Raw genomic sequence first — 13,425 nt, 5'->3', positions numbered from 1 at the left:
GGGAAGGCTCCTGTCCCTTCTTTCTGGCAGCTGCTCTCTGGTCCAGTGCACTGATTGAGGGCTCAGATCCACACATACAGCATTATGCATTTGTTAGAAAAAGCTGCTACCGCTGGGCATGTGCAGCAGCTCTGCTCTGTAGTGTCGGCAGCTCTAGTAATTGTATCATATTACTATTGTCATAAATTGAGCCACTGGCCAAGAGGAGGGGTGTTTCTGGGCAACCAGAAACCCCCCTGCGTTAGCCTATGGACCCTCTAATACAGTAACAATGTATAATTTGACTGCAAAGTCTAGAACCTGGCATTAAAGCAGGGGGTGGGGCACTTAGGCGGTGAGGCCCACCATGGATTTCCCCTGTACTCCTGTGGGCCAGTTCCTGGGCATCTTAGCTGCCAATGGATTTGTATAAAGTGATTTCTCTGCTGTATTTCAAGGCAGTTTCACTGATTATCAAAACTAATAATAATGATAATAATTCATGCCAAACAGTGATCGCATAGAGCCATGTGGAACCCTCAATAATTAGAACTGAGGCAGTGGAATTAGATGAACATATTGGAAGAAGCTGACAAAAATTCTGGCACCAATCCCACAGAATCCGGATGGAGAAGAAAGACACCATCTGGCTGACAGAATGTGTACGACAACGGGCATCCCGTGTGGGATGTAGACACTTAAATCATTAAAAAGCAATAATATTAGATCAGTTCCTTAAGGCGGCCATTATTAAAATGGAGCATTTTGCTTTTTGATTTGTGCAAGTTCATCAAATCTGACCATCAAACACATCTCAGGGCACACGCCCGTCGCCCATTTACCTTTCGGCAACTAACCTGTATGACTACATACTGTTCCAGTCACTCAATTGCGTTATACTAGCACTATTTACCAATTATTTTGCAGTCATAACATCTTGTAGGTTGGTTTACTACAGCCCAGTGAGGTCATAAAACTACCAGATACTCAGCTGTGGATCACTACAATTTATTATTCTCGGTGGGACGCTATCGAGGACTCATCTCTGATTGTTGGGAGGTACCTGGTGTACTGCATTGGTGAGGTTTAGCAGAAACACTTGAGCCTGATTCTGAGTTACACTCAAGGCCGAATGCGACCACACCCAGTGTTTTTTGCAAACTGCGCAAACGTCACAGTTGCTTCTCTACCGACGCTGAAGCCAAATGCAGAGAGATCTCCTGTACGCTAAGCACATATAAACATAGATGTTGATGTATGTAATATAAGTGCAGGGCAGTAGAGAGCCTGGCCGGGCCCAGATACTTTTCAGGGTGTGTGGCCTAATCATGGGAGGTGTGGCCCTGCACACAGAAAAAAATACAGTAAAAATAGTACTTTAAGTACTTCAGTGGGCACATTGCAGCCCAGCACTCAGCTGCGTGTGCTTGACTGAGGTGAAGAGCTGCAGCTGCTGCCAGGTAAGGGGGAGGTGGACTTGGGCCTCCCTCTTGGGGTGTCCACGGCACCCCTGGAGGGAGGGCTCTTTTGCTCTCGCCCCGTTGCTGCCATTCCTGCGGTCGGGATCCCGATGCTGGAATGCTGGGCGCCGTGATCCCGACCGTCGGTATAACGTAGTACACCCGATATATTGGTCAGTGTGTAGTTTGTACAAGGCAATGCAATGCAAAGCTCTGGATGGGCAGGTTAGTAAACTGATTGGAAAATAACTTTCATATAAAGAGGAACTATGAAGTTTGGCATGGCGCAGGGTTTTTACTTTTTAGCTAATTAATGACGATAGGGTGGAAGTAACATTAAGCTGTCTACAGACTTCACTTAAAAACTCTTTATAGATGCAACAGGTCCACAAAAACATCCACAGTGATTCTGACATCATAGAGGTTCTGACATCACAGCGGTTTTGACATCATACAGGCTCTAATACCATAGCGGTTCTTCTGACATCACAGAGGTTCTGATATTATAGAGGTTCTGACACCACAGCAATTCTGGCATCACACTGGTTCTGATATTAGAGGTTATAACATCACAGAGGCTCTGACATCTCAGTGTTTCTGACACCACAGCAATTCTGACATCACATTGGTTATGATGACATCACAGTGGTTCTGACATCATAGGGGCTCTGATATCATAGAGGTTCTGACATCACAGCTGTTCTGCCCTCACAGCGGTTCTGACATCGTAGAGGTTCCAACATCACAGTGGTTATGCTATCACAGTGGTTCTGACATCATAGAGGTTCTGACATTACAGTGATTCTGACATTGTAGGGGCTCTAATATCACAGCAGTTCTGGCATCACAGTTCTGACATAGGTTCTGATATCATAGAGATTCTGACATCATAGCCATGCTGACATCACAGTGATTCAAACAGCAGTTCTGACATCACATAAGTTCTGACATCACAGCTGTTCTGACATCACAGCCATTCTAACAGCTGTTCTGATGTCACATTGGTTATGGCATCACAGCGGTTATGACATTATAGTGGTTCTGACACCACATGACATCATCCTATGTGGTAGAAACTTGAAAATGTAAAACTGCAAAACACTGCGCTTGTTTCAGGGCTTTTCTTGGAACAAAAAAAACACCTTCATATAAGTGCACTATATTGACGTGCACCTTCTGGGTATTGTGCTGAATTACATAAAGTCCATTAAAAAAGTTTTACTTGCAACTGAATCTGTGCAGCATCTTCCCATAACACCACGGGGCTTCTGTGTCACAGCTTGAGAATTGTCTCTGAGATGTCAATTATAAAAATGAGCTAAGTGACATTAATTCCATAATGATTCTACTCTACAGCAGATTCCCAGGACGTGCTGCTCCCAGCAGACAGCTGCAGAGCCTAAAGCAGCAAAACATATCCTCTCCCCGGCCTGCTTCTTTTACACATTTAGGTGCCCATGCAGAGCCAAAAACAAGTCTGTCTGATGACGCATCTAGCCTGTTTTTCTTTCCGCTCTTCAGTGATCGATGCTGAATCGGGCCCAATGCCTGCTGCTGAACTAGACATCTGCAACTACTGGTGATGCAATCATACGCATCTCAGGCCTATCTCCATTTGCCACTACAGGGATTGGCTGTAATGGGGCCGTCTCACAAAGGCTAATTTCAAATAGGGCATATAGACAGAATTGCGGCAAATTTAGAGTTGGGTGTATGCGTAAATTACTAGAGATGAGCGAGTTCGGTTTCTCTGAATCCGAACCCGCCCGAACTTCATGGTTTTTTTCACGGGTCCGAGCAGACTCGGATCCTCCCGCCTTGCTCGGTTAACCCGAGCGCGCCCGAACGTCATCATGACGCTGTCGGATTCTCGCGAGACTCGGATTCTATATAAGGAGCCGCGCGTCGCCGCCATTTTCACACGTGCATTGAGATTGATAGGGAGAGGACGTGGCTGGCGTCCTCTCCATTTAGATTAGAAGAGAGAGAGAGAGAGAGAGATTGACCTGATTTACTGGAGCTTAGGAGTACTGTAGAAGTGTAGAGAGTGCAGAGTTTACTAGTGACTGACCACAGTGACCACCAGACAGTGCAGTTTTATTTAATATATCCGTTCTCTGCCTGAAAAAAACGATACACACAGTGACTCAGTCACATACCATATCTGTGTGCACTGCTCAGCCCAGTGTGCTGCATCATCTATGTATATATATCTGACTGTGCTCAGCTCACACAGCTTATAATTGTGGGGGAGACTGGGGAGCACTGCAGTGCCAGTTATAGGTTATAGCAGGAGCCAGGAGTACATATTATATTAAAATTAAACAGTGCACACTTTTGCTGCAGGAGTGCCACTGCCAGTGTGACTGACCAGTGACCTGACCACACTGACCACCAGTATAGTTAGTAGTATACTATATTGTGATTGCCTGAAAAAGTTAAACACTCGTCGTGTGACTTCACTTGTGTGGTGTTTTTTTTTTTATTCTATAAAAAACTCATTCTGCTGACAGACAGTGTCCAGCAGGTCCGTCATTATATAATATATACCTGTCCGGCTGCAGTAGTGATATATATATATTTTTTATATCATTATTTATCATCCAGTCGCAGCAGACACAGTACGGTAGTTCACGGCTGTAGCTACCTCTGTGTCGGCACTCGGCAGTCCATCCATAATTGTATACCACCTACCCGTGGTTTTTTTTTCTTTCTTCTTTATACATACATACTACTACATCTCTTTATCAACCAGTCTATATTAGCAGCAGACACAGTACAGTACGGTAGTCCACGGCTGTAGCTACCTCTGTGTCGGCACTCGGCAGTCCGTCCATAATTGTATACCACCTACCCGTGGTTTTTTTTTCTTTCTTCTTTATACATACATACTACTACATCTCTTTATCAACCAGTCTATATTAGCAGCAGACACAGTACAGTACAGTAGTTCACGGCTGTAGCTACCTCTGTGTCGGCACTCGGCAGTCCGTCCATAATTGTATACCACCTACCCGTGGTTTTTTTTTCTTTCTTCTTTATACATACATACTACTACATCTCTTTATCAACCAGTCTATATTAGCAGCAGACACAGTACAGTACGGTAGTCCACGGCTGTAGCTACCTCTGTGTCGGCACTCGGCAGTCCGTCCATAATTGTATACCACCTACCCGTGGTTTTTTTTTCTTTCTTCTTTATACATACATACTACTACATCTCTTTATCAACCAGTCTATATTAGCAGCAGACACAGTACAGTACGGTAGTTCACGGCTGTAGCTACCTCTGTGTCGGCACTCGGCAGTCCGTCCATAATTGTATACCACCTACCCGAGGTTTTTTTTTCTTTCTTCTTTATACATACATACTACTACATCTCTTTATCAACCAGTCTATATTAGCAGCAGACACAGTACAGTACGGTAGTCCACGGCTGTAGCTACCTCTGTGTCGGCACTCGGCAGTCCGTCCATAATTGTATACCACCTACCCGTGGTTTTTTTTTCTTTCTTCTTTATATATACATACTACTACATCTCTTTATCAACCAGTCTATATTAGCAGCAGACACAGTACAGTACGGTAGTTCACGGCTGTAGCTACCTCTGTGTCGGCACTCGGCAGTCCGTCCATAATTGTGATACCACCTACCCGTGGTTTTTTTTTCTTTCTTCTTTATACATACATACTACTACATCTCTTTATCAACCAGTCTATATTAGCAGCAGACACAGTACAGTACGGTAGTTCACGGCTGTAGCTACCTCTGTGTCGGCACTCGGCAGTCCGTCCATAATTGTATACCACCTACCCGTGTTTTTTTTTTCTTTCTTCTTTATACATACATACTACTACATCTCTTTATCAACCAGTCTATATTAGCAGCAGACACAGTACAGTACGGTAGTCCACGGCTGTAGCTACCTCTGTGTCGGCACTCGGCAGTCCGTCCATAATTGTATACTAGTATCCATCCATCTCCATTGTTTACCTGAGGTGCCTTTTAGTTGTGCCTATTAAAATATGGAGAAAAAAAATGTTGAGGTTCCAAAATTAGGGAAAGATCAAGATCCACTTCCACCTCGTGCTGAAGCTGCTGCCACTAGTCATGGCCGAGACGATGAAATGCCAGCAACGTCGTCTGCCAAGGCCGATGCCCAATGTCATAGTACAGAGCATGTCAAATCCAAAACACCAAATATCAGTAAAAAAAGGACTCCAAAACCTAAAATAAAATTGTCGGAGGAGAAGCGTAAACTTGCCAATATGCCATTTACCACACGGAGTGGCAAGGAACGGCTGAGGCCCTGGCCTATGTTCATGGCTAGTGGTTCAGCTTCACATGAGGATGGAGGCACTCAGCCTCTCGCTAGAAAAATGAAAAGACTCAAGCTGGCAAAAGCAGTAGCACCGCAAAGAACTGTGCGTTCTTCGAAATCCCAAATCCACAAGAAGAGTCCAATTGTGTCGGTTGCGATGCCTGACCTTCCCAACACTGGACGTGAAGAGCATGCGCCTTCCACCATTTGCACGCCCCCTGCAAGTGCTGGAAGGAGCACCCGCAGTCCAGTTCCTGATAGTCAGATTGAAGATGTCAGTGTTGAAGTACACCAGGATGAGGAGGATATGGGTGTTGCTGGCGCTGGGGAGGAAATTGACCAGGAGGATTCTGATGGTGAGGTGGTTTGTTTAAGTCAGGCACCCGGGGAGACACCTGTTGTCCGTGGGAGGAATATGGCCGTTGACATGCCTGGTGAAAATACCAAAAAAATCAGCTCTTCGGTGTGGAGGTATTTCAACAGAAATGCGGACAACAGGTGTCAAGCCGTGTGTTCCCTTTGTCAAGCTGTAATAAGTAGGGGTAAGGACGTTAACCACCTCGGAACATCCTCCCTTATACGTCACCTGCAGCGCATTCATAATAAGTCAGTGACAAGTTCAAAAACTTTGGGTGACAGCGGAAGCAGTCCACTGACCAGTAAATCCCTTCCTCTTGTAACCAAGCTCACGCAAACCACCCCACCAACTCCCTCAGTGTCAATTTCCTCCTTCCCCAGGAATGCCAATAGTCCTGCAGGCCATGTCACTGGCAATTCTGATGATTCCTCTCCTGCCTGGGATTCCTCCGATGCATCCTTGCGTGTAACGGCTACTGCTGCTGGCGCTGCTGTTGCTGCTGCTGGGAGTCGATGGTCATCCCAGAGGGGAAGTCGTAAGACCACTTTTACTACTTCCACCAAGCAATTGACTGTCCAACAGTCCTTTGCGAGGAAGATGAAATATCACAGCAGTCATCCTACTGCAAAGCGGATAACTGAGGCCTTGGCATCCTGGGTGGTGAGAAACGTGGTTCCGGTATCCATCATTACTGCAGAGCCAACTAGAGACTTGTTGGAGGTACTGTGTCCCCGGTACCAAATACCATCTAGGTTCCATTTCTCTAGGCAGGCGATACCGAAAATGTACACAGACCTCAGAAAAAGAGTCACCAGTGTCCTAAAAAATGCAGCTGTACCCAATGTCCACTTAACCACGGACATGTGGACAAGTGGAGCAGGGCAGGGTCAGGACTATATGACTGTGACAGCCCACTGGGTAGATGTATGGACTCCCGCCGCAAGAACAGCAGCGGCGGCACCAGTAGCAGCATCTCGCAAACGCCAACTCTTTCCTAGGCAGGCTACGCTTTGTATCACCGCTTTCCAGAATACGCACACAGCTGAAAACCTCTTACGGCAACTGAGGAAGATCATCGCGGAATGGCTTACCCCAATTGGACTCTCCTGTGGATTTGTGGCATCGGACAACGCCAGCAATATTGTGTGTGCATTAAATATGGGCAAATTCCAGCACGTCCCATGTTTTGCACATACCTTGAATTTGGTGGTGCAGAATTATTTAAAAAACGACAGGGGCGTGCAAGAGATGCTGTCGGTGGCCAGAAGAATTGCGGGACACTTTCGGCGTACAGGCACCACGTACAGAAGACTGGAGCACCACCAAAAACTACTGAACCTGCCCTGCCATCATCTGAAGCAAGAAGTGGTAACGAGGTGGAATTCAACCCTCTATATGCTTCAGAGGTTGGAGGAGCAGCAAAAGGCCATTCAAGCCTATACAATTGAGCACGATAGGTGCTGGAATGCACCTGTCTCAAGCGCAGTGGAGAATGATTTCAACGTTGTGCAAGGTTCTGCTGCCCTTTGAACTTGCCACACGTGAAGTCAGTTCAGACACTGCCAGCCTGAGTCAGGTCATTCCCCTCATCAGGCTTTTGCAGAAGAAGCTGGAGACATTGAAGGAGGAGCTAACACGGAGCGATTCCGCTAGGCATGTGGGACTTGTGGATGGAGCCCTTAATTCGCTTAACAAGGATTCACGGGTGGTCAATCTGTTGAAATCAGAGCACTACATTTTGGCCACCATGCTCGATCCTAGATTTAAAGCCTACCTTGGATCTCTCTTTCCGGCAGACACAAGTCTGCTGGGGTTGAAAGACCTGCTGGTGAGAAAATTGTCAAGTCAAGCGGAACGCGACCTGTCAACATCTCCTCCTTCACATTCTCCCGCAACTGGGGGTGCGAGGAAAAGGCTCAGAATTCCGAGCCCACCCGCTGGCGGTGATGCAGGGCAGTCTGGAGCGACTGCTGATGCTGACATCTGGTCCGGACTGAAGGACCTGACAATGATTACGGACATGTCGTCTACTGTCACTGCATATGATTCTCTCACCATTGAAAGAATGGTGGAGGATTATATGAGTGACCGCATCCAAGTAGGCACGTCACACAGTCCATACTTATACTGGCAGGAAAAAGAGGCAATTTGGAGGCCCTTGCACAAACTGGCTTTATTCTACCTAAGTTGCCCTCCCACAAGTGTGTACTCCGAAAGAGTGTTTAGTGCCGCCGCTCACCTTGTCAGCAATCGGCGTACGAGGTTACATCCAGAAAATGTGGAGAAGATGATGTTCATTAAAATGAATTATAATCAATTCCTCCGCGGAGACATTGACCAGCAGCAATTGCCTCCACAAAGTACACAGGGAGCTGAGATGGTGGATTCCAGTGGGGACGAATTGATAATCTGTGAGGAGGGGGATGTACACGGTGATATATCGGAGGATGATGATGAGGTGGACATCTTGCCTCTGTAGAGCCAGTTTGTGCAAGGAGAGATTAATTGCTTCTTTTTTGGGGGGGGTCCAAACCAACCCGTCATATCAGTCACAGTCGTGTGGCAGACCCTGTCACTGAAATGATGGGTTGGTTAAAGTGTGCATGTCCTGTTTTGTTTATACAACATAAGGGTGGGTGGGAGGGCCCAAGGACAATTCCATCTTGCACCTCTTTTTTCTTTTATTTTTCTTTGCGTCATGTGCTGTTTGGGGAGGGTTTTTTGGAAGGGACATCCTGCGTGACACTGCAGTGCCACTCCTAAATGGGCCCGGTGTTTGTGTCGGCCACTAGGGTCGCTTATCTTACTCACACAGTCAGCTACCTCATTGCGCCTCTTTTTTTCTTTGCGTCATGTGCTGTTTGGGGAGGGTTTTTTGGAAGGGCCATCCTGCGTGACACTGCAGTGCCACTCCTAGATGGGCCCGGTGTTTGTGTCGGCCACTAGGGTCGCTAATCTTACTCACACAGCTACCTCATTGCGCCTCTTTTTTTCTTTGCGTCATGTGCTGTTTGGGGAGGGTTTTTTGGAAGGGACATCCTGCGTGACACTGCAGTGCCACTCCTAAATGGGCCCGGTGTTTGTGTCGGCCACTACGGTCGCTAATCTTACTCACACAGCTACCTCATTGCGCCTCTTTTTTTCTTTGCGTCTTGTGCTGTTTGGGGAGGGTTTTTTGGAAGGGACATCCTACGTGACACTGCAGTGCCACTCCTAGATGGGCCCGGTGTTTGTGTCGGCCACTAGGGTCGCTAATCTTACTCACACAGCTACCTCATTGCGCCTCTTTTTTTCTTTGCGTCATGTGCTGTTTGGGGAGGGTTTTTTGGAAGGGACATCCTGCGTGACACTGCAGTGCCACTCCTAAATGGGCCCGGTGTTTGTGTCGGCCACTACGGTCGCTAATCTTACTCACACAGCTACCTCATTGCGCCTCTTTTTTTCTTTGCGTCATGTGCTGTTTGGGGAGGGTTTTTTGGAAGGGACATCCTACGTGACACTGCAGTGCCACTCCTAGATGGGCCCGGTGTTTGTGTCGGCCACTAGGGTCGCTAATCTTACTCACACAGCTACCTCATTGCGCCTCTTTTTTTCTTTGCGTCATGTGCTGTTTGGGGAGGGTTTTTTGGAAGGGACATCCTGCGTGACACTGCAGTGCCACTCCTAAATGGGCCCGGTGTTTGTGTCGGCCACTAGGGTCGCTAATCTTACTCACACAGCTACCTCATTGCGCCTCTTTTTTTCTTTGCGTCATGTGCTGTTTGGGGAGGGTTTTTTGGAAGGGACATCCTGCGTGACACTGCAGTGCCACTCCTAGATGGGCCAGGTGTTTGTGTCGGCCACTAGGGTCGCTTAGCTTAGTCATCCAGCGACCTCGGTGCAAATTTTAGGACTAAAAATAATATTGTGAGGTGTGAGGTATTCAGAATAGACTGAAAATGAGTGGAAATTATGGTTTTTGAGGTTAATAATAATATGGGATCAAAATGACCCCCAAATTCTATGATTTAAGCTGTTTTTTAGGGTTTTTTGAAAAAAACATCCGAATCCAAAACACACCCGAATCCGACAAAAAAAATTCGGTGAGGTTTTGCCAAAACGCGGTCGAACCCAAAACACGGCCGCGGAACCGAACCCAAAACCAAAACACAAAACCCGAAAAATTTCAGGCGCTCATCACTATAAATTACGACTGGTTTCAGGGGGATCTTTTGCACCAAGGACAGAGTATTGCTGCAAACCGAAGATCCTATTCAGTAAGGATTGCAAATTCTGCTAAACAGCAGACTTTACAATCCTTTTGCTCGCATGCTGGGGACCGACCATCGCAGGGCAAGTCCGCCTAGCATGCAGCCCACCCACTGAGACCGCGCTGAAATTGCGATCACCCCGCAATTTCAGTGTGATCGCTGAAATTGTGGATGGCTCCTGCCAGCACAGTCTGGCTGCGATGGCAGGAAGCCCGCCGCCATCTTTTTGATTGGAGCGGCTGAGTGTGACGTCTCATCCCCCATTTCGAAGCCGCCGCCCCCGCAATGCTCCACCTTGGAAACGGAGCATTGCCATCCTGCGAGCGCCTCTGCCTGTCAATCAGGCAGAGGCGTTAGCATTTATTGCAGGTCACCCACAGTAAATGCGGGTGCATGTGCAGGATGGGCCCTGCGCATGCGCCCGCATCGTCATTGTATTTTTTGCGGTTGGATCATGCTTTGTGAGATTATTATATATAGACGCAGTGTGACGGATGGCACTCCAGGACTCAAATGAAAGAATTACAGGCAGAAGACCTTTAGTGTAGCCGACGTTTCAGAGCTTGTGCTCTTTTATCAAGAGTTCTTATCTGCTGTGTAAAGGGTACCGACAGCTCTCCCAGTGACCTTTAGTGTTGGGCGGTAATCTTTACCTTTTTTCCCTCAAAGTAGGAGCCCTAAAGAGAGCGAATAGCTAAGCAAGGAGACCTAGGGCCCTTTGGATTAGAGGCAGCCTATCCCTGCAAACCTTACATATTTAACATACAGCGGGCGGAGCATGACCTGTCGTCCCAGCATTTCCAGCACTGAGCAGGGAAGCATCAGAGGCGGGACAGGGCAGAGAAGGAGGCGGATTATTCTCCTCAGCACCAGCCTTCTGATAGCATCAATCTAGGGAAGGCCCTTCCTGAGGTGCGGCCTGACTAAGGGCCTAATTCAGACCTGATCACAGCAGCAAATTTGTTAGCTAATGGGCAATACTATGTGCAGTGCAGGTGGCACAGATGTAACATGTGCAGAGAGAGTTAGATTTGGGTGTGGTGTGTTCAAACTGAAATCTAAATTGCAGTGTAAAAATAAAGCAGCCAGTATTTACCCTGCACAGAAACAAAATAACCCACCCAAAGCTAACTCTTTCTACACATGTTATATCTGCCCCCCTGCAGTGCACATGGTTTTGCCCATTAGCCAACAAATGTGCTGCTGTGATCAGGTCTAAATTAGATCCAAAGATTGGCAGCGGCGGGGACGGAGCATGTCCTGTTGTAAGTCTAATTAGTTTACCAGGAAGTCCTTCAAAATAAAAGTTATATGCACGAAAATACGGTACTTAAAACTCCGTAGCGAAGGACTGGTATTCAGCTAGTATATATAAGGTTTATGTATATGAGATTTATATATAAGTATACCTATAGTAAATATAAGTACACCATTTTTTATTTGATAAATCTCCCCTTTAAGTAACCTCAGTGATGAGCCCATGGACCTTTCCACCATCCATCAACCTACATGCACTGATGCTATCCATACTCCACAAGAAGATGTGCTCACTCAGCCCAACAGCCGCCATCAGCCACTACAGTACAGCCATCTTGCTCCACATAGTGCCTTATGGCAGAAATCTAGATAGTCTTGTGCGAGTTACAGTTGGATCAATGCTTATTTTGTACGGCGTATCAGATGTTCTGTGATTCATAACATTACCTCTCAGGCATTTACATGACAGATTTGCACTAATCCTAATTTAATAACTAATTACATTTTGCATTAGCCATGAAAAACTGCTAAATATTACAAACAATAGCCAAGGGGATCATTTGAGCAGAAGAACATTTTTTTTGTAACGTATCATATAATACAAAATATTAATTCACCAGAATGCAGCATATAAGTAATGTAATGCTGATTTCTAACCTGCTTTAGCCACTTGATCCACCGGAACACCCAGTTCCTTGGACATATATCCCAACACGGAAAAGATTGCAAACCCTGCTAGTATGCTGGTAAAGGCGTTCCCAAGAGTAACGATGAAAGTGTCCCTGGAATATAGAGAAAGGACATTTGTGACAATGGTGGTCATTCCGAGTTGATCGCTAGCTGCATTCGTTTGCTGTGCAGTGATGAGGCAAAAAAAACGGCACTTCTGCGCATGCGTATGCGGTGCAATGCGCGCGCGCGACTTACTATTACAACAAACTATGTAGTTTCACACAAGGTCTAGCGATGCATTTCAGTCGCACTGCTGGCCGCAGAGTGATTGACAGGAAGTGGGCGTTTCTGGGTGTCAACTGACTGTTTTCAGGGAGTGTTCGAAAAAACGCAGGTGTGCCAGGAAAAACGCAGGTGTGGCTGGGTGAACGCAGGGCATTTTTGTGACGTCAAAACAGGAACTGAACAGTCTGAAGTGATCGCAAGCGCTGAGTAGGTCTGAAGCTACTCTAAAACTGCACAAAAAAACTTTGCCGCCGCTCTGCGATCCTTTCGTTCGCCCTTCTGCTAAGCTAAAATACACTCCCATAGCGTTTGCACGGCTGCTAAAAAATGCTAGCGAACGAACAACTCGGAATGACTACCTATAAACCAACATGAACATTAGCAATAACAATTTGAATACATGTGTGTTTTTCTGGAGGTAAGATGAGTAATGCAGTAATTTTGTCTCATTAGCAGCACTGTGGAATATATTATTTCAGCCCATTGAGATTTAATTTTTTTATTTTTTTTGCAAATTGCTCTATAAACAGATTGTATTTGGATTCATGGGGAACAGCCGGGTTCTTCATCGAAGGAACCAGTCGTTGTTTTTGTTGTGTGTTTGTTTCATCCTGACTCCGTTATTTTTGTAGAACAGAAGTAGAATGGGAAGAAGAGACTGGGTTTCGATATTTACCTGTAAATGTTTTGATGAAATGTGTTGTAGGAAGCAAAGGTGAGAAGGCCGCCAAACCCGACTCCCAGCGAGTAGAAGATCTGCAGAGCTGCCTCTATCCACACCTAGATTTAGAAGAGAAATGGCAGTGGATACATCGTTGTACTTGTTTAGCAGCCAATCAGC

General features: G+C 46.4%; 1 protein-coding gene across 2 annotated transcripts in view; it reads right to left on the bottom strand.

Annotated features, from left to right (window-relative positions):
• Positions 1–13,425, bottom strand: part of SLC6A7 (solute carrier family 6 member 7) — a 109,141-nt gene that overhangs the window by 58,261 nt on the left and 37,455 nt on the right. For both annotated transcript variants that reach the window (XM_063928632.1, XM_063928631.1), the window contains 2 exons: positions 13,261–13,364; positions 12,285–12,409 (listed from right to left, as the gene is read on the bottom strand). In XM_063928632.1, coding sequence (XP_063784702.1) covers positions 12,285–12,409; positions 13,261–13,364 — 229 coding nt within the window. The remainder of the gene's footprint in view (positions 1–12,284; positions 12,410–13,260; positions 13,365–13,425) is intronic.

Source organism: Pseudophryne corroboree, chromosome 6, assembly GCF_028390025.1.
Source record: "Pseudophryne corroboree isolate aPseCor3 chromosome 6, aPseCor3.hap2, whole genome shotgun sequence".
NCBI lineage: Eukaryota > Metazoa > Chordata > Amphibia > Anura > Myobatrachidae > Pseudophryne > Pseudophryne corroboree.
This window is presented reverse-complemented; position numbering and strand designations above follow the sequence as displayed.